This window comes from Ranitomeya variabilis, chromosome 1, assembly GCF_051348905.1.
Source record: "Ranitomeya variabilis isolate aRanVar5 chromosome 1, aRanVar5.hap1, whole genome shotgun sequence".
NCBI classification, from domain to species: Eukaryota; Metazoa; Chordata; class Amphibia; order Anura; family Dendrobatidae; genus Ranitomeya; species Ranitomeya variabilis.
In genome coordinates this window covers 989,576,573-989,599,078 of record NC_135232.1, presented here as the reverse complement: position 1 = coordinate 989,599,078, position 22,506 = coordinate 989,576,573, and the positions used below count along the sequence as shown (strand labels likewise).

At 41.5% G+C, this 22,506-nt stretch overlaps 1 protein-coding gene across 2 annotated transcripts in view; it reads left to right on the top strand.

The window, feature by feature from the left end:
• Nucleotides 1-22,506, top strand: part of MARCHF1 (membrane associated ring-CH-type finger 1) — a 555,399-nt gene that overhangs the window by 297,805 nt on the left and 235,088 nt on the right. For both annotated transcript variants that reach the window (XM_077279451.1, XM_077279450.1), the window contains exon 2: nt 1,906-1,956. In XM_077279451.1, the coding sequence (XP_077135566.1) occupies nt 1,906-1,956 (51 nt within the window). The remainder of the gene's footprint in view (nt 1-1,905; nt 1,957-22,506) is intronic.

The window sequence follows — 22,506 nt, the reverse complement described above, 5'->3', positions numbered from 1 at the left end:
GCCCCAGGTACGCGTTCTACCAGCCTTAGCCGGGGTCACCAGGAGGTCAGATCCATTACGAAATCCCATCCAGGCGGACCCCAGAGCTAGTGGGAATGCATGCTTACTTTCAAATAACTTTGAAAAAAAAATTTTTTTGAGTTATTCCATGTTATTTGAAAACAGGCCTCAAAGGCCCCAGGTACGTAATAGTGTAGATTTCTATGGTCACGCATTCTAGGGTACAGTGTATGGAATAAAATTTGAAGATTTTATCTACATTTTTGGATGTGCCGATCAACTTTATTTATCTTTGACTGAGGCAGTTCTTCTTCTCAAACTGTGAGGTGTGCCTCAAAGTGATTAGCCCCCTTGTACTGACACAAGGCTGGAGAGAGGCTTTACAAAAAAGTGATCATTTTCTGCATAATAAATGCAGTTATGTCTAATTTATCAAGATACGCAACTCATTTTGGATGTATTTTAGAGGTGTTCAGATCTTTGGAAATTCGAGTTTACAGACAATTTGTGGCATATACATTTGCATTAACCTCAGTAATTGAAAGCTTGTAATTGCTTGGAAAATATACTGTATATGTGTGAGCGGAGAGAGAGTGAATCCCATTGATCATAAGAGCTTACACGTTACAGGTGAGAGAGAGAGAGTGGATCCTGCTGACCATCAGAGCTCATATACTACAAGTGATAGAGGATCCTCCCTACCATAAGAGCTTACACTTTACAGGGAAACAAGGGAGGACTCTGCTTACTATAAGATCTTATACTCTCCACGTGAGAGCAAAGGAGAGAGAGGACGATAATGAACATAATAGTTTACCCTTTATAGTCAAGAGAGAGGGAGGACCCCGCTGACCATAAGAGATTACACTCTCCAGGTGATGGAGATAGTGAGAAAGAGAATCCTGCTGATCACAAGCACTTATACTCTCCACATGAAAGAGAGTGAGGGAGAGAGAGGACCCTAATGAACATAAGAGTCTACCCTTTAAAGGCAAGAGAGAGGGAGGACCCCGCTGAGGATAAGAGATTATACTGTCCAGGTGAGAGAGTGAGAATCCTGCTTAAACTCTCCAGACAAGAGAGACTTACCTAGTGACTCTGGAGATGGAAAACCACTCTTCTGCACAAAACTGTGGTTCGCTGGGAACTGCCGATCTGTGATGGCCCAGGTACTGACCAACACTGTACAAAGCATGATACCCTTATGACGTTTACAGCTGCAGGGCAATATGGAAAGGCCTGCAAAATGACATTAGCCCGCTTTCTGATGCTTCAGCAGTTTGGGAAATTATAATTTTTTGCAAACTGTGACTCAAATCTCAAAATGTTTGAAATTGCGTAAAATTGCGGATCGATCCCTCATCTATAATGTTTATCTATACTGGGTTCAGATGAAATAAAAATGAATATTGTAAGACATTTTTACTTTTAGCATGGATGTCTACTATGATTTCCCCAAAAGAAGAGGCTTAAGAAGTCCTGGACTGTGTCAACATGATCCTGTCATCTGTTACAGTAAAATAAGAGCTGTGGGTGTGATTTGAGGTCAACTTTTTATCTCATAAAGGACCATTGTAGACAAATTATGTTCTTACCATGGCTTGGGGGTCGCCCTGAAGCACTAACCTATTGCACAGCAGTCTTGATTCCATCATTCTATGTGAAAATGTACTGTAAATAATGACCAAATCATGTATATTTTGCTTATTCTCTGGTTGCAGTCAGTTATTGTATACACATCAGTACAATACTTTGATAATTATAGCATGGAAGAAAACAGTTCATGCTTCACAGTTCTCCGTAGTAATTAAAACTAATTGACTCAGCATGGATAAAAGTGAGGAGAGAAGATACAATCCTACATGCTTATCACACCTATTTTGGTAATCTAATTTTGTTTTGCAGAATGACAAATCCCCAGGGTGCTCAGCTAGTCGATCAAGCAACATTTCAAAGGTACGTTTAAAATGTTACCTATTACGCTTGATAGAGTACACTGAGGTGCCAAGCATTAGGATACATTATTTATTGCACATTATATGCAAATACTGGATTTCACCTGTCGGCTTCAGTTTAACATTTCTTTTCTGACTTTAATTAGAATGATACACTGCCAATCCAATTTGCACATGTCAAGATTTTAACATGGCATATTGCTTTCATGTTATTCAAGCCATCTACCCCAGACAATGCAACAAATGTGAAGGATGGATAAATGTTTCATTTCTTTGTTCTTATTTGATATTCATGAGATGCAACTAGTGACAAATGTTAATAAATGAATATATGCAAAATATTTTACATATACATGGTCACACACTGCAAGGATATGCAATGAGTAATCTGTAATGAAGTAAGATAATGTAATGCAAATAATAGTAGGATTAAAGGGGTTGTCTCACCATTAGTAATGGGTAAAGGGGTTGGATGTTTGGCTTGTAATGCAATGTCAAAAATGCCTTTGAATAGTTTGTGTAGACACTGTTTGACTCCTTAGGCTTGGTATGTGACAAATAATTCACTTTCAGTACAGAACGGATCACTACTGCACCATTCTTCTAATCACATGGGCAGGGACATGAAGAAGCCTTCCCGAGAGAACATGACATCATATTATGGAGTCAGGTACCATAATGTATGGTAGCTGCACCTCTCTAGTCTTCATTCTAAGCGCACTAACAGTACAGCACATATAAAGGAGTTTGACTTCTAATGGTTTGCGTAAACACTGTTTGACACCGTAAGCCTGTATGTGACATCAAATTTTACTTGTAGTACAGAATGTATCAATAAAGCAACCAGTGGTACTGCTATTTCCTCAAAGTGTCCCAGAAGTTTTTCAGCTTTGACAATGCCAGGCCGAAAGTTGCTTGTGCTACTGGAGCAACCTGCGTAACTTAAATGTAACTGAAATGTGCTACCATAGTCTGGATGTCATTGGTTAGCAATAGCAAAGGAAGCAGCCACAAACAGATCTTGACGATATACATGCACCAAAGCAAACAACCTGGCAGAACATTCCTCAGACAACCATTAAAGGGAACCTGTCACCTGAATTTGGCGGGACCGGTTTTCGGTCCGATGGGCGGTGTTTTCGGGTATTTGATTCACCCTTTCCTTTCCCCCTGGCTGCATGCTGGCTGCAATATTGGCTTGAAGTTCATTCTCTGTCCTCCGTAGTACACGCCTGCGCAAGGCAATCTTGCCTTGCGCACGCACAGTATGCTTTGCCCAACTGCAGGCAAAGCCGAAAAGCATTAGAGTGCATGTGCTGGCGCACTATGTCCCGGAAGTATTTTGCTGTGTTATATTTATAATATATATAACAATAAAAGTACACATATTTATTATAGACCCGACCACTAGTTAGCCCCTTCAGTGAACACTGTAAAAAAAAAAGGCAATAAACAATGCTTTATTATCATGCCGCCGAACATAAAGTGGAATAACACGCGATCAAAAAGAAGGATATAAATAAACATGGTACCGCTGCAAACGTCATCTTGTCCTGCAAAAAACGAGCTGCCATACAGCATCATCAACGAAAAAATATAAAAGTTATAGCCCTCATAATAAAGTGATGCAAAAATAAATATTTTTTCTATAGAATAGTTTTTATTGTATAAAAGCGCCAAAACATAAAAAAATAATACAAATGAGGTATCGCTGTAATTGTACTGGCCCAAAGAATAAAACTGCTTTATCAATTTTACCAAACGCAGAATGGTATAAACGCCCCCCCCAAAAGAAATTCATGAATTGCTTGTTTTTGTTAATTCTGCCTAACAAATATCGGAATAAAAAGTGATCCAAAAATGTCATGTGCCCAAAAATAGTACCAATAAAAACATCAACTCGTCCCGCAAAAAGCAAGACCTCACAAGACTCTGTGGACAAAAATATGGAAAAATTATAGCTTTCAAAATGTGGTGATGCAAAAACTATTTTTTGCAATAAAAAGCATCTTTTAGCGTGTGACAGCTGCCAAACATAAAAACCCGCTATAAAAACCCACTACGAATAGTAAATCAAACCCCCCTTTACCACTGCATTAGTTAGGGAAAAATAATAACATAAAAAAATGTATTTGCTGCTATTTTCCCATTAGGGTTAGGGCTAAAGTTAGGGTTAGGGCTACAGTTAGGGTTAGGGCTAAAGTTAGGGTTAGGGTTGGGGCTAAAGTTAGGGTTAGGGTAGGGGCTAAAGTCAGGGTTGGGGCTAAAGTTAGGGTTAGTGTTTAAATTACATTTACGGCTGGGATTAGGATTAGGGGTGTGTCAGGGTTAGGGGTGTGGTTAGGGTTATGGTTGGGATTAGGGTTAGGGGTGTTTTGAGTTAGGGGTGTGGTTAGGGTTGGGATTAGGGTTAGGGGTGTGTTGGGGTTAAGGGTGTGTTGTGGTTAGGGTTGGGATTAGAGTAAGGGGCATGTTTGGGTTAGGGGTGGGGTTAGAGTTGGAATTAAGGTTAGGGGTGCGTTGGAGTTAGAATTGGGGGGTTTCCACTGTTTAGGCACATCAGGGGCTCTTCAAATGCGTCATGGCGTCCAATCTTAATTCCAGCCAATTCTGCGTTGAAAAAGTAACTTACGAGCTCTCCCGTATGCCCAAACAGGAATTTACCCCAACATATGGGGTATCAGTGTACTGAGGACAAATTGGACAACAAGTTTTGGGGTCCAATTTCTCTTGTTATCCTTGGGAAAATAAAAATTTGGGGGCTAAAAAATCATTTTTGTGGGAAAAAATATTTTTATTTTCACGGCTCTGCATTATAAACTGTATTGAAGCACTTGGGGGTTCAAAGTTCTTGCAACACATCTAGATAAGTTCCTTGGGGGGTCTAGTTTGCAATGTGGCATCACTTGTGGGAGCTTTCTACTGTTTAGGTACATCAGGGGCTCTGGAAATGCAACGTGATGCCCGCATACCATTCCATCTAAGTCTGCATTCCAAACGGTGCTCCTTCCCTTCCGATCTCTGCCATGAGCACAAACGGTGGTTCCCCGCACATATGGGGAATTAGCATACTCAGGACAAATTGGACAACAACATTTTTAGGTCCAATTTCTCCTTTTACCCTTCAGAAAATACAAAACTGGGGGCTAAAAAATAATTTTTGTGAAAAAAAAATAAATTATTTTCACAGTTCTGCGTTATAAACTGTAGTGAAACACTTGGTGGTTCAAAGTTCTCACAACACATCTAGATAAGTTCCTTAGGGGGTCTACTTTCCAAAATGGTGTCACTTGTGGGGGGTTTCTACTGTTTAGGCACATCAGGGGCTCTCCAAATACGACATGGCGTCCTATCTCAATTCCAGTCAATTTTGCATTGAAAGTCAAATGGCGCTCCTTTCCTTCAAAGCTCTGCCATGCACCCAAACAGTGGTTTACCCCCACATGTGGGGTATCAGCATACTCAGGACAAATTGCACAACAAATTTTGGTGTCCAATTTCTTCTGTTACCCCTGGGAAAATAAAAAATTGGGGGCGAAAAGACCATTTTTGTGAAAAAACATGATTTTTTAGTTTTACAGCTCTATATTATAAACTTCTGTGAAGCACTTGGGGTTTCAAAGTGCTCACCACACATCAAGATAAGTTCCTTAGGGAGTCAACTTTCCGAAATGGTGTCACTTGTGGGGGGTTTCACTGTTTAGGCACATCAGGAGCTCTCCAAACGCGACATGTCTTCCTATCTCAATTCCAGTAAATTTTGTATTGGAAAGTCAAATGGCGCTCCTTCTCTAGTAGACCCACTCCTTATCATTGGGCCTAGTTTTTAATGAAGCCTTCCTCCACCTCTCATCATTTTCCACCACTAGATCACCAGGGTTCACGTGTTATGTTCTGCTACAGACAGTCAATTTTTTGACAAGGGTGTCTGTGATCCCAATTAAATATTTTTTTACAAATATATCCCCCATGGGGAAATGTTTGTCAGCCCATACACTTAGTGTATGGGCATTACACATCTAGGAGACATGCTCCTTAACATTGGGCTTAGTTTCTAATAATGACTACCTCCACATATCATCATTCTCCGCCACTAGAACACCATGGCGTGGCTGTGGTGCTACAGCCATTCAACTTTTCGCCAAGGGCATCTAATAAATGTAACTCCCATGGGAAAATGTTTGTCAGCCCATACACTTAGTGTATGGGCATTATAAGTCTAGGAGATACACTCCTTTGTAATGGGACAGTTTTTTTACGAGGCCCTCCTCCATGTTTCTTGCAAAGGGGATTGGGGTGCGTGCAAATTTGGGTCAAGGTGGTACTTGCACTCAATGCATAAGGAAATAGTATGGCAGGACCAACTGAAGAATGTGAAGTGGCTTTTCTTGTGGCCATCCAGTACCTGGGTTCAAAGGCTTATTGGGGTACATATGACTTGATAGCAGGGCAGGCCTTGCAGGTAATACATAAGAAAACAGTATGGCAGGACCAACTGAAGAATTTGAAGTGGCTTTTCCTGTGGCCATCCAGTACCGGGGTTCAAAGGCTTATTGGGGTACATATGACTTGATAGCAGGGCAAGCCTTACAGTTAATACATAAGAAAACAGCATGGCAGGACCAACTGAAGAATGTGAAGTGGCTTTTCCTGTGGCCATTCAGTACCTGAGTTCAAAGGCTTATTGGGGTGCATATGACTTGATAGCAGGGCAGGCCTTGCATTCAATGCAACATTTTTTCAGGAGGCCCTCCTATACCTCTCATGAAAGGGGTATTGGGGTGCGTTGTAATTCTTGCAGCCCAGCCACTAACTGCATAGGCAATAACAGCATAGGAGACCCACTGTTTAATAATGGCCCTTTAAGAATATTAATGCCGCCTGATGCCCCTCTAAAAATAAGCTTTGTGATTTTAAGAGTCCCTTCTTCATAAATTAAACAAGATGTGTCTCCTTATGTGTCACACACCACATGGCCAGCTAGGGTTGTTAAATGTTACAATGACATTTCCCAGTGAATGCACTTGTATTGGTTGAAAGTAATGTTAAAGTTAAAAGTCAGAAATGCTTCCCCATGATTTTCCCATGTCATCTGAGCAGTGTTTCCATCATTTTAGACATTTTTAGACCTTAAAAGGACCACGGGGGGATCGCGGTAAAAATACTTGGGCTCGTTGCTAGGGTCGAGTACCTGAGTATTTCAATTTGCTCAACCCTGGTGCATCAAGTGGCATTATTCTTCTTAAAGGGCCATTATTGAACATTGGGTCTCCTAAACTGTTGTAGCCTACGCTGTAAGTGGATAGGCTGCCAAGAATTACAACGCACCACAATACCCCTTTCATAAGATGTCCAGGAGGGCCTTCTGAAAAAAGTTGCATTGAATGCAAGGCCTGCCCTGCTACCAATTCATATGCACCCCAATAAGCCTTTGAACCCACATACTGGATGGGCCCATGCAAATCCACTTCACAATATTCATTTTGTACTCCCGTACTCCTTTGTTTTACACATTGGCAGCAAGGCCAGTCCTGCTGCATAGACAGTCAAATGCACCCCATTACACCTTAGAACCCACATACTGGATGGGCCCATGAAATTCCACTTCACAATATTCATTCTGTACTCACGTACTCCTTTGTTTTACACATTGGCAGCAAGGCCAGCCCTGCTGCATAGTCATATGCACCCCATTACGCCTTGGAACCCACATACTGGAAGGACACATGAAAATCCACTTCACAATATGCGTTTTGTACTCCCGTACTCCTTTGTTTTACACATTGGCAGCAAGGCCAGCCCTGCTGCACCCTGCTGCATAGTCATATGCACCCCATTATGCCTTGGAACTCACATACTGGATGGGCCCATGAAAATCCACTTCTATTTTTTAATGGTATGATGGTTCCCTCTTTGCAGAATTATTTACAGGAGAATTTGGCAATTTTATTTGCCATTTTTTTAACACTAAGGTTCAGATGCGGCTTTAAAGAAGGCTAATACTTCTGCAATTTTATTGCAAAGTACAAAATTCAAGGAATAGTATGATTGAATAGTATGAGTGCGTACACTTTTGTATATGTTAACATAAAAAGGTTAATGAGTACACATAAGGATTAAATACATATAATGATTACGTATATATAAAGATTAACTACATACAGTATACTTACATCATCACCAAGAGGCTTTTAAACATCATCTGTCCGGAATAGCAGAGAAGCAACACCAAGACAGAGAACCCCTGGGAGATTCACTACACTGCATGGGCATCCCCAATTATGCAGGTATGAGCACACTGTACATGGACAGGTACCCCAGTTTTTGCATCTGTCTTAGTCATGATTCTCTGGTCTTATATAGTGATTTACACTATATAGTAACTCTAGTTTCACCCAGCCCTTCAAGTGGCCAGCTTTCAAGGTTATATGAAACTGAGATATCATGGAGTCATTAGATGTTGGGCCATAAACCCCTAGAATATAAAAGCCACAAGGATTTAGATCAAGCCACCACAGGCAGAGTTTCAGTAAACCTTAATGTTTTGCAATGACAAACAGCAAACATATAGAGGCTTATAACTGTTTGTGAAGTGAACAAACAAACATTTCTCAAGATTGTGTCACTATGAGCATTGTCTGTCACATCTGTAAATGTTTTACAAGAAATGCAGCTATGTAATTGTCTGAATGCTTTTGGTATACAGTATATTAATCTGGATTCCAAATCGCCAATTGTATATTCGCCATTTGTACATTTGATGCAGCCAAAGTTATGTCTCCCAAGGAGAGAAACTAATATAGAGAAATATAGAGGACAAAGAAATATTTGTAATGAACTACTGACCCAAAACTAACAGCATTGCTTTATCAAATTTATATGAAGTGTATTGTGTCCAATGTGAGCAACCAATCAACACAAAAAGGAGCTTTTCCAGTGAGCTCTCACAAATGTTATGAAGTCTTTGCCAACAAGGATGTGGTTTCACCAAATGGGGAATACCTTTTTTAAAAATCTACTATTGCCTTCACAGCCCCCTTTGCTCAAAATTCTGTGGCCTATAACAGTACAGAACACGTTCACCCAGGTCATGTCATCGGAGATAAGGAAGAGACATTGCAGGAAACAAAGTTAAGAAGTAGCCCAATGTAGGGGTGTGGGTCTCTGAGACTTGTAATGGAGTGCATGAGCTGACAAACAATTCCCCAATGGGGGCCCTTTTTTAATAAATAAAATAGTGCCATCACAGCCCCCTTTCCCAAAATTCACCGGCCTATAACAGTACAGAACACGTTCACCCTGGTCATCTAGTGGCAGTTAAAGAAGAGACATTGCAGGAGACAGAGTTAAGACGTAGGCCCAATGTAGGGGTGTGGGTCTCTGAGACTTGTAATAGAGTGCATGGCCTGACAAGCATTTGCTCATGGGGGTACATTTTTTATAAATATTTCATGGGGATCATAGACACCCTTGCCAAAAATTTGACTGTCTGTAGCAGCGTGGAACACATGAACCCTGGTGATCTAGTGGTGGAAAATGATGAGAGATGGAGGAAGGCCTTATTAAAACCTAGGCCCAATTTAAAGGAGCGTGCCTCCTATTCTTTTAATGCCCATACACTAAGTGTATAGGCTGACAAACATTTACCCAAGGGGAATACGTTTATTAAAAACATACTATGGGCATCATAGACACCCTTGCAAAAAATGTGACTGCCTGTAGCGGCACAGAAGCCGATAAGCCTGGTGATCTGGTGGTGGAGACATAAAGCTAAATCATAACAAAATAAAACAAATAAATAAAAAATGTGAATCCACCGATGAAAGTAAATAACAAAAGGGAGGGGCGAACACAGGTTCATAGATTTGAAGCCTGCATGTGTCCAATGGGAAATGATTGTCCTTAGCAACAGCTCAGAGACAGGGCTATAAATAAAAATATAATATAAGTCTTTGAATAATTTTCTATTGTAGAGGTGTACACTACCTCATTAGAGGACTGTCCAGAGATAGGGAAAATTGAAAATATAAGAATAAATGGTAATAATAAATGTACATCTCTTTTTCATTACATTTCCCCCTGTGGGAGTAACATTTGTTTTGGTTTCCAATTAGTTACGTGCATCTTGTTTACAACCTTGCAAAAAAAAATGACTTTGGCATCACGGAATCCGTTCACTCTGGTGCTCTACTGGTTGTGGATGATGAGGATTAGGATAAGGAGGAGGATAACAACAAGCAGACCAAATCTGCAAGCATATACCCATGTGTGGTTGTGAAAAGTTGCATGAGAATACACCTCCCCAAAACAGAGAATGTATTTGAGGTTATGTTTCCCTGTTTTCACTTGGTGCACAGAAGCTTTTCCCAATCCAGCCCTTGTTCATTTTTATAAGATTCAGCCTGTCAGCATTTTCAGATGACAGATGGATGCGCTTATGTGTTTTAATTCCACCAGCAGCACTAAAAACCCGCTCTGACAGAATGCTAGCAGCAAGGCACACTCAGACTTGACCGTGTGGAAGACATGTTGGTGGTGGTGGATGCTAAGTAACTGTAAGCATTATCCGCTATCCAACCAACAACTATTTCACACTGCTCTGGCTTCAATAGTGGTGTGCTGCAGTCCCCTAGAAACTGGGACAGGAAGGTCAAGCGAGAAGATGTGGGTCTTTGTTGTGGCCCACTTTCAGCTTGGCCACGGCCTCGCCCTCTGCATGTACTATCAGCATCACGTCCACTTCCCCGTCCCTTGCCTTGCCCATTTTAAATGGACTACTGAAATATTTGAAAAGCTCAATACAAATGGATTAATTTGGAGAAAACTTATATGTGATCATTATGCCTTAAAAGCAAGTATTTGGAGACCACAAATACACTGTCTGATGGAGATAACAGACACTTAAAATATGTTGTCTTTTTAAAAAAAAAATATTTTGTAACCACAAAATAATGAGTAGACCAAGGCTAGCAGACAAAAAAATACAACATATGTCTGCAAAGCGAAGGTTTGGACACCACAGATACACCAGGCGTCTGACGGAGATAACAGACTGTATAATTTTTTTTTTGTAATTTTTGAAAACACCAAATACTGAGTAGACCAAGGCTAGCAAACAAAACAACAACATATGCCTGCAAAGCAAGGATTTTTACACCACAGACACACCAGGCGTCAGCCAGAGATAACAGACTGAGAAAAATGTGGCCTTGATTTTTTGGGGCCCACCAAAATTGTGTCAATAAGTAGGCTTTGACACAAAAAAAAAATTGGAGCACTAAAATTGTAAGATATTTAGCACAATGATATGCGATGCGTGTAGCATACAAATCACAGTGATAAATATAAGAACTGTAGCTAAATATTTTTGGGCCAGCTACAGATGTTTTGGGCAGTAAAATAGTGTCGAAAAATATTGTAAGATGCTACAAAAAATTATACAGTACCAAAAACAAGGCCAGATTTTTCTGTGCACTCACATCTGATGCCTGGGACAAATGTTATTTTTTAAATCGTTAGATTTTCACGCTCTTGTATTGAAATGACCTGGCTGTTGTGCGCAGCGTGACCAAGCAAATAAATGTAGAAAAAAGTGGGCTATTGATTGCTTTCCAATATAATGAGCAGGTATAATCTGAAAAAAAAATGCCATGGATAACTGCAGCTAGGTATATATAAAATACGTAGCAGCAGACAGTAATGGAGCCTTTTTATGGATGCAGTGAGATTTATGTACTCACATACAGTACCTGCATGCCTTGCACTGATGTGGATATGTGCACATAGACCTAAAAAGGACTGTTGGTTTATCAGGATTTTTGGACTGAACACTAGCAGACCCACACTATTAAAAGAACAAATCTGACCCTATCTCAGCAGCAGTTCTCCCTACACTAGCTGAGTCCGGAGCAAAATGCGCCGAGCTGGGCGGCACCAGTTCTCTTATAGACCTGATGACACTGTGCGGCCAGCCAATCACTGTAATACCACAACAAAGATGGCTGCAGTATTACAGTGAATGGCAGACAATCCCTGCATGCTGATTGGTGCTCCCAAAGGGTTCAAATTAAAAGGAGACCCGAGCACTCACTGAATAATCCTCTCCGAGTACACCGAGCATAGTGATACTCGGGAGAGTACCGAGTAGTGGCGAGCACGTTCGCTCATCACTAGTTATCACTCATATTCTTTGAGAAAAGGCTAAGAAAGCAAAAATTCTGCCGGGTATGAAAACTTTTGAGCACAATTGTACATGCAGATGGATAAGGAATTGGCTAAATGACAGTAAACAAATAGTTGTCAGAAATTATAGTATAGTATATTATATTATAGTCAGCAGTTGAGTGCTGCAGGCATCTGTGATAGGACTGATTCTTTTTAACCTTTTACTTAAAGACCTTTTGATTGAGATTGAGAGTAGAGTATAAGTCTTTGCTGACGACACCAAATTACAGCTCTGGCAAAAATTAAGAGACCACCACATCAAAACCCCGTCATGAGCAGCCCAATCTCCAGACCTGAACCCCATTGAAAACCTCTGGAATGTAATGAAGAGGATGATGGATAGTCACAAGCCATCAAACAAAGAAGAACTGCTTACATTTTTGCGCCAGAAGCAGTGTGAAAGACTGGCGGAAAGCATGCCAATAAGCATGAAAGCTGTGATTAATGGTATGTGCACACGTTGCGGATTCTCTGCGGATCCGCAGCGTTTTTTGCAGTGCAGAAACGCTGCAGATTCACAATTGATTTACAGTACAATGTAAATCAATGAGAAAAAAAATGCTGTGCACACTTTGCAGAAAATCCGCTGCGGAAACGCTGCAGTTTAAAAGAAGTAGCATGTCACTTCTTTTTTGTGAATCTGCAGTGTTTTTGTACCCATTCCATTATAGAAAACCGCAGGGGTAAAAAAAGCAGCAAATCCGCAAGAAAACCGCAGCAAAAATGCACAAAAAAATGCTGCGGAACCGCACAAAAAACCACAGGTGCGTTTTCTGCCAGGAGAGGCAGAATCCGCACCAGAAATCCTAGCCTAATCCGCAACGTGTGCACATAGCCTTAAAGTCATGGCTATTCCACAAAATATTGATTTCTGAACTTTTCCTGAGTTAAAACATTAGTAGTGTTAGATCTAAATTATTATGAGCTTGTTTTCTTTGCATTATTTGAAATCTGAAAGCACTGGGTTTTTTTTTTATTTTGACCATTTCTCGTTTTCAGAAAAAAAATACAAAATTTATTGGTTGGAAATTCAGAGACATGTTGTCAGAAGTTTATAGAATAAATGAACAATATACATTTTACTCAAAAATATACCTATAAAGAGAAAAATTAGACAAACTGAAAATTTTGCGATGGTCTCTTAATTTTTGCCAGGGCTGTATGTAGGATATTAAAATCTGACCTTGACATTACAATATTGCAAAAAGGTCTGAATAAGATGACCGAATGGGCAAACACTTAGCAAATGAGACTTAATGTAGATAAATGTAAAGTAATGCATCTAGGAGGGAGCAATCCTATTGCTGCGTATCCATTAAATGGGCGTATACTCAGGACTACAGAACAGGAGAAGGACTTGGATATTCTCATTACAAGTTAGCTGAGCAGCAGTAATCAATGTCAAGAAGAAGACGCAAAAGCAAACAAGGTTTTAAGATGTATAAAAAAAGAGATAAAATCCTGTGATCCCAACATATTATTAACCCTTTATAAATCACTGGTGAGGAAATATCTAAAATATGGGACCCAGTTTTGGGCTCCACATTTTAAAAAGGATATTCAGAAGTTAGAATCAGTTCAAAGACAGGCATTTAGATTATTACAAGGGATGGAAGGCCTCTCATATGAGAAGAGTTGGAAAAGTTGGGCTCGTTTAGCTTAGAACAAAGACACCTCAGAGGAGATCTCATTTACATATATAAATATATGTGTGCCCAATACAAAACACTGGCACATGACTTATTTCATCCAAAGACTGTAGTGAGGATGAGGGGGCACTCATTACGGGTGGAAGAAATGTGATTCCAGCAGCTAAACAAGAAAGGGTTCCTTACAGTTAGAACAGTCAGACCGTGCAATGCCCTATCACAAGAGGTAGTAATAGGAGATGCTATAACAGATTTTAAAAAAGGGCTGGACAATTTCCTTGATAAATATAACATTGCAGGTTATACTGTAGTTAAATTAGTGACGAAATGTACAGTTGGTGGAGAAAGGTTGAACTTGATGAACTTTTTTCTACCTACGTAACTATGCAACTATGTAACTATGTAAAAAGATAACACTAGTAAACACAAAATGCAGTTTTTAAATGAAGGTCTTTGTTAAAAAGGGAAAGGAAAAAGAAATCCAAACCTACAGGGCCCTGTGTGAAAAAGTGATTGCCTCCTAAACCTAATAACGTGTTAGGCCACCCATAGCAGTAAAACTGCAATTAAGCATTTGTGATAACTCTCAATGAGTGTTTAGCAACGTTCTGGAGGAATTTTGGCCCACTCATATTTGCTCCATTTTTTGCAAGGAGGGGAAAGCACTCTGATCTCCATCAAGGATTACCTACCACTATGGGATCATTTTTCTCTGCTTTTTTATTTATTCTAGCACTAAGCTCTTTGAAGCATTGATGCACCTTTCTACTTTATGAAAGAGAGAGCAATGTGGACCTCATGATTTGGTTGTACAGAATTTTTTCCCATCAACAAGTACACTCCCCTGATGAAATCTCAAGACTGAGAAAACAAATGCATTGGGAGGATTTTCATTTGGTTTTCAATTTGAGGACCATACTTATTTACTGCCCTTGTCAGGGTGGGAGCACCTGCAGAGGACACAACAAGGAGCATAGGTTTATACATCAGCTCCTGAACATCCAGTTGAATCTGTCCAATATGGTTACCCTCCACAGATTAAATGGGGAGATTGACACGTTGTTGCATCTTTTATGCACTATAAGACTTTTTATTGTTGTATGTTCTATTTTGTTTTGGTACTTTTCTGCTTGTGTGATCTCGTTTCTAAGCGAGTATATTGTCTTTACCTAGCAGAATCTGTACTTATAAGTCCAATTTACTATTTGCACTCACTTATGGACCTAGAGTTTGCTATATCCAGGGTTAATGTATTTTAACTGTGCATTATTACGGGTTATATTTTAAATAAATTTTCCATGCTATAAAATATTGAACTCAGAACGATGGAATCTGCAGTGTTTAAGCAGATGGTAAAGCTATATTAGTTTTTCTTAAGTCATTTAGAGGTGGTTTTGCTGGTGTGTTTTGGATCGTTGCGCTTCAGCTTGAGGTCACAAATAGATGGCTAGACATTCTTCTACGAGATTTTTTTGGTAGACAGCAGAATTCATGGTTCGATGGAGTCCCAAAGCTTGAAAAATGGCTTCATAACTAGTGTTGAGCGATACCTTCTGATATCCAGAAGTATCGGTATCGGATTGGATCGGCCGATATCCAAAAAATATCGGATATCGCCGATACCGATACCCGATACCAATGCAAGTCAATGGGACACAAATATCGGAATGTAAATAAGCCCTTTCTGTCCTTCTACATCCTGTTCCGGAGAGGGGAGGAGTGTGGGTGGTGCATGGGCAGTCTGTGGGCGGACACTGTGCATGTCTGTGTGTGCAGGCGGGGTCTGTGCGGGCCTTCCGGGGATCTGTATGGGCCTCTCGGGGGTCTGTGCAGGCTGCCGGGGCTCTGTGTGGGCCTGCCGGGGCTCTGTGCGGGCCTGGCGGGGCTCTGTGTGGGCTGCCGGGGCTCTGTGTGGGCTGCCGGGGGTCTGTGTGGCCTGCCAAGGCTCTATGTGGGCTGTAGGGGGTCTGTGTGTGCCTGCTGGAGCTCTGTGCGGGCTGCTGGGGGTCTGTGTGTGCCTGCTGGGGCTCTGTGCGGGCTGCCGGGAGTCTGTGCGTGCCTGCTGGGGCTCTGTGCGGACTGCCGGGGGTCTGTGCGTGCCTGCCGGGGCTCTGTGCGGGCTGCTGGGGGTCTGTGCGGGCTGCCAGGGGTCTGTGCGTGAGTGCAGGCATCGTCCGATGGGACTAAAAGCCCGCACAGACCGCCAGCAGCCCACACAGAGCCCCGGCAGGCACGCACAGACCCCCCGGCAGCCCACACAGAGCCCCAGCAGGCACGCACAGACCCCCGGCAGCCCGCTCAGAGCCCCGGCAGGCTGCACAGACCCCCGGCAGCCCGCACAGAGCCCCGGCAGGCCACACAGAGCCCCGTCAGGCCTGCACAGAGCCCCGGCAGCCCGCACAGAGCCCCGGCAGCCCGTACAGACCCCCGAGAGCCCACACAGAGCCCTGGCAGGCCACACAGAGCCCCGGCAGGCACGCACAGACCCCAGCAGCCTGCACAGAGCCCTGGCAGGCCGCACAGAGCCCCAGCAGGCAGGTGTAGACCCCTGCAGCCCGCACAGAGCCCCAGCAGGCATGCACAGACCCCCGGCAGCCTGCACAGAGCCCCGGCAGGTCGCACATTGCCCCGACAGGCACGCACAGAGCCCCAGCAGGCCCGCACAGAGCCCTGGCAGCCCGCACAGAGCCCCAGCAGCCTACACAGAGCCCCGGCAGGCACGCACAGACCCCTGGCAGCCTGCACAGAGCCCCGGCAGGCATGCACAGAGCCCCGGCATCCCGCACAGAGCCCCGGCAGGCCCGCACAGAGCCCCGGCAGGCATGCACAGACCCCGCACACACACACATACGCAGTCTCCGCCCACACACTGCCCACACTCAGTTATAGTGCATCATTGCACTATGAGAACTTCTGATTCTGGTATCCGATATCGCAAAAATATCGGAACTCGGTATCGGAATTTCGATACAGCGAATATCTGCCAATACCCGATATTTGCAGTATTGGAATGCTCAACACTATTCATAACCTTTTCCAGACTGATCAATCTCAATTACTTTGCTTTTCATTTGTCCCAGAATTACTTTGGATTGCAGCATGATGTCTAGCTTTTGAGGATGTTTGACCTTCTTCACTTTGCCATTCAGGTACTTTTTAAGTGATTTCTTTATTGATAACAGGTGTGGCAGTAATCATGCCTGGATGTGGCTAGAGAATTTGAACTCAGCATGCCAAAGATGTGAGAGACCACAGCTATTTTATATTCTTGGGGGGGGGGCAAACAATTTTTCACACAGTGCCCTGTAGGTTTGGATTTCTTTTCCCTTAATAATACAGACCTTAATTTAAAAACTGAATTTTGTGTTTACTTATATTATCTTTGTCTAACATGTGAATTTGTTTGGTGATCTGAAATATTTAAGTATTTAAGTGTGACAAACATGCAAAATAATAGGAAGTCAGGAAGACTTTTTGTCATGCACTCTGCACGGTACTTACAGACTAGCCCGGTGCGAGTGTCCAGAATGACAGACTATGGGGTCTGTTTTGGATGCCAGAGATGTGGAGCGGTGGTGGCGACGAGATGTGCTTCAGGTGGACAGGACCTGAAGCATGTGACCACCGAGGGGGAGCTAGGCTCCAACGTGGAAAGAAGGAGAGCTGCCAGAAAGGCAGAGGTCACAACCAGAGGATGACACTGTTACCAGAGGGGACAGTCAGGGACGTAATCAGGGCCTGGCCAGGGTCAGAACCAGAGATATAGTAGCGGTATCAGAGTGGAAACACAGAGAGGGTAGTCAAAAAGCCAGGCAAGAGTCAATATACCAAACGAGCAACCAAACAGTACCGAGACAGAATACCAAATCACAAACAAAGGGGCAAACCGGGTCAGAGCCAAAAGATCAAGCACAAGAGCAGGCACAAAGCACAGGCACATGAGGGTCAACACACTCAGCCGAGGGCATAAGTATAACTGATAGGGAACCTAAGCCTGGTGAGGGAATATATGTCCCTCCCAGATCCTAAAGGAGGCCAAAGACAATTAACCCCGTGAGGACTGGGAGAGAACCCAGATCACAACCATTACACTTTTTTCACACAACCATATATATATATATATATATATATATATATATATATATATATATAGTTATTGTTTTTTGCCTAAAATACAAAGGAAATGTGTCATCTTTAACTTTAGACCTTTTAGAGTTCACTTCATCTTCAACTTGCTCACCTGTTCCTAATAACAATAATTTTAACAAGTGGTGCCCAAACTTTTACATGCCACTGTAGATACATTCCCAGAGGGGTGTAATTTACAAAATGTGGTCTCTTGAGGTTGGATTCTGCTCTTCTGGCACTTAGGGTCTCTCTATATGAAGTCTGCAAACTATTCTACAATAATTTACACTCCGAGATTCAAATACCGCTCCATGCCTCTTGAGTCACATATGGGGTTTTGCCACTTGCAGCAAAAACTGTGTGACAAACTTTTGTGCCATTTTTACCCATTTCCCTATTTGAAAATGTAAAATCTGGGGCTAAAGCAAAATTTTTGTGAATGATGTTATTAATTTTTCTTTACTGTCCAATGATATAAAATTCTGACACACCTGTTGTGTCAATTGATCACTGCACATTTAAATAAATGAATCCTTTCAAATTGCTTTATGTCTGGTAAAGCCCTTAAAGGGTTAATACATTTTAATGTGTTTTTGAGCATTTTAAGGGGTGTAGTTTTTAAGATAGTGTCACTTTTGTGCATTTTCTATCACATAGGCCCCTCAAGGTCACTTCAAATTGGGTGTGGTCTCTAAAAAAATTGTTATGGTAAACTTTTAACCATGCTAATTTCCTAACAAAAAATTATCTTTCAAAAAATTTGCTGATGTGAAGTAGACATGTGGCTAAAGTTGTTTATTATCTATTTGGTGTGATAGAATTATCTGGTTTAAAGACATAAAAATTCAATGTTTGAAAATTGCAAAATTTTTGTCCAATTTTTGATTTTTACATAAACATACACAAATCATACTGACCAAAATTTACCACTGTCATGAAATACAACATGTGTCAAAAAACAGTCTCAGAATCATTAGGATCCGTTGAAGGGTTTTGGAGTTATAATCTTGTAATATAATATTAGTCAGAATTGAAAAAAATTGTCTTGATATGGAAAGTGAAAATAGGCTGGGGGTGAAGAGATTATTATGAGAAAAAGAGGTTCAGAAACCAGCTCACTTTCTTGGTACTAAGTGTGCAGGAGCTGGAAAAACCGTATGACCACACGTGTGGAAACAGGAAAAAATGGGAAAATTCCAGCTCCTAAAATTCCAGTGTTTATTTAAAAAAAATGTAAAAACATTAAACCATAGCCCAGAGTGATGCAATTAGAACGCACGCAGGTATTCTTTGTCAGAGCTAGATGATAATGAATACCAGTAAAGCTTTATATTGAAAGGTGACCAAAAAGATAGTTACATAACAGTTACATGTTAAATCCAACATGACTGGCTAAAACAACCAAAAGTGACATGTAAGTGTTTGAATAGAAAACCTAAAACTCAACAAAAACAGTGTAATTGCTGAAATTCTGAGAGGCACAAATGTTAAAAAAAAGAAATTGGCTGGCCGTAAAAGCTCTTTCAGGCCTAGACAATGAGGGGTTAATTTACAAGAAGAAACCTAAATTTGTCAGAATATTACTTTAGCTTGTTCAGATGGTAATTACTGGATTCCATTTAAAACACAAAGAGCGAAGAGTAGCCTGCTCGTTTCTTTTCAGAAGCTTGCACTTCATATGGTTGGATAGTTTAGATGTGCAAGTACCATGGCTTCAAGAATACTTTCAACTAATTATGCATAAAAGCTAGTGGCTTCCGAGAAGACCTCCCTCTTACATTGGCTACTGTATAGAAGCTCTCATGCTACTAGATAAAAGCACAAACACTTGCCATCCTGGAGAGAATAGATGAGATTGTGCTATTCATCTGGTATATGTTTATCTTACTGAAAATTACTGTCAATTTAAAAGTCAATTTAGCTGCCGTGTAAAATTATACCAAAAACTCCCCACTTTTACACTATCAAGAATAACACTGAAATATAATAGATATAATAGATAAAACAGCTGTGGGATAGGCAGCAGGGTGCTACAGTTACTAATCAATCTTAACCATTTTATTTGTTTGTCAGGTTACAAATGGCATGTATTTTATGTATGTAGCATAAAAAAGTGTATTCTTTTCTCCTGACACATCATGAAGCATTTTCACTTCAAATAAGGGTAGTTCATAGGCTGGGTTCTCATTAGCGTTTCTGTGCGATGCGTATGATCCACATACATCCGCATGCATCATGCGTACATATCTTTAACATGGTGTACGCAGGGACACTCCTAGCCTACCATCTCAGCCCGACACACTCCAGGTCCACCATGTAATTCCCTCACGCAGACCCCGAAAGTAAATCACATTTTCCTTTTTTATCTAAAATGTCAACTTGTTTTTATTTTTGATAGTAAAAATTCTTTTGTTTCACAATAACTGTCTCACTGTGTTTTCATTATCTCTTTATTTAAGCATATGTGTATTGTTGAGTGTATTGTTGAGTGAAGTATTAATGGGTGCTACAGTTAAGGTGTTTATTATTAATGTTACATTCAAGGTGTTAATTTTACAGTCTGAAAACAGTACAGGTACATAAATTTACAGGTACATTTGACTTATTTACAGCTTAAACCATTTCATCTAGCCATAACACACGTCCAATATCAGAGACAAAGTAGGCAGTCAATTTATCCCTCATTTAGGTAACTTCCACTGTAGTCCTCAGAGGGTGAGCATGATAATCCGGCAATGTGGTATTAACAGGTTCCTCAAGTTCAAAGTGGGGTTGCTCTTTTGCCAGGATGTAATTAAGCAGAACAACACACATTTCACAACCTCATCAATTGTCTCTATTTTAAGATTGATTGGTGTTCCCAAAATGCGCCATTTATCTGCCAGCAAACCAAAGGCACACTCCACAGTTCTTTGTGCCCTTGTCAGTCTGTAGTTGAAAGTCCTTTTGGTGTGAATCAAGTCCTGACTCGAGTATGGCTTTATGAGGTTGGCACACATTTGAAATGCCTCATCCCCAACAACAACAAATGGCACTGGCGGTCCTTCAGTGTTCGAAAGAGGTTGTGGCGGTGGAAAATTTAAATTATCACCATACCGTTCCATGTCAGAGTTTTTGAAAGTATGTGAATCTTTTCCTCGTCCAAGTGAGCCAACATCAACCCTGACAAATCGACACTCAGCATCTGCAATTGCCATGAGAACTGTTATGACCCCAATGGCAGAGGGTCTCAAAAGTACATACCAAGTCTGCAAACATAAAAAACCAGCTCATAGGGCAGTGGTAACTGGGCTAACCGTATATCTAATCCTAGCACCACAAATAATAGCAGCCGGGGAACGTGCCTACGTTGGTTCTAGACGTCTCGCGCCAGCCGGAGAACTAACTAACCCTAGAAGGGAAAAGATAGACCTTTCTTGCCTCCAGAGAAAAGACCCCAAAAGTTGGATACAAGCCCCCCACAAATAATAACGGTGAGGTAAGGAGAAAAGACAAACGTAAGAATGAACTAGATATTTAGCAAAAAGAGGCCCACTGACTAATAGCAGAATATAGTAAGATGACTTATACGGTCAGCAAAAACCCTATCAAAATTTCCACGCTGGATATTCAAGAACCCCCGAACCGTCTAACGGCCCGGGGGGAGAATACCAGCCCCCTAGAGCTTCCAGCAAAATCAGGAATCACATTTAGTACAAGCTGGACAGAAAATAAAAGCAATACAGATAACCAAAAAACAAGGAAGCAGGACTTAGCTTAATTTTGCAATGACCCAGACCAGCAGACAGGAGCAAACAGAAGGATCTGATTACAACGATGCCAGGCACTGGACTGAGGATCCAGGAAGTTTATATAGCAACACCCCTGGACTAACGACCCAGGTGGGTGCCAAACTGAGGAAAGACAATCCCAGAGTCATATCACTAGTGACCACAAGAGGGAGCCAAAAAAGTCTAATTCACAACAGAGAACAATGGAAAAGTATTTTTTAGAGTTGAAGTACTCGGATCCACTTCCATCAGGTTTCATAATCGGAATGTGTTTGCCATCCACAGCCCCCACGCAGTTTGGAAAATTACAAATTTCATAGACTTTTTCTGCATTTTTCAGCGAGAGTTCAGCTGTGGGTTGGGGGAGGAATTCTGCACTCAGAACGTCACATAATGCACAGTGGGTGTCTCCAACAATCCCAGAAAGGGTGGACACTCCAATCCGAAAATGAAAATGTAGAGATCTTAAGGTCTCTCTGGTAGCCAGGAATATGTGGAAAATAAAATGAGAAAAAAATCAGTACATGGCTTTTAGAAAAGTATGACAGGTGTTTCTTTTTCAAAATTACGTACCTTAGGGTCACCAACAGACGTTCCTCAGCAGGAATTGCTCTACGTAGCTGTGTGTCCTGCCTGGTGATGGATCCTCAGACGCATAGCAGCAATTCTTCAAAGCTCTGTTGCAACATTCTCGTGTACTCGAAAAACTTTTGTAGGTTTTCACGAAGCTCGGTGTACAATGAGTGGCAGGCTCCATGGCTCTCTCGGACTTCAACAATG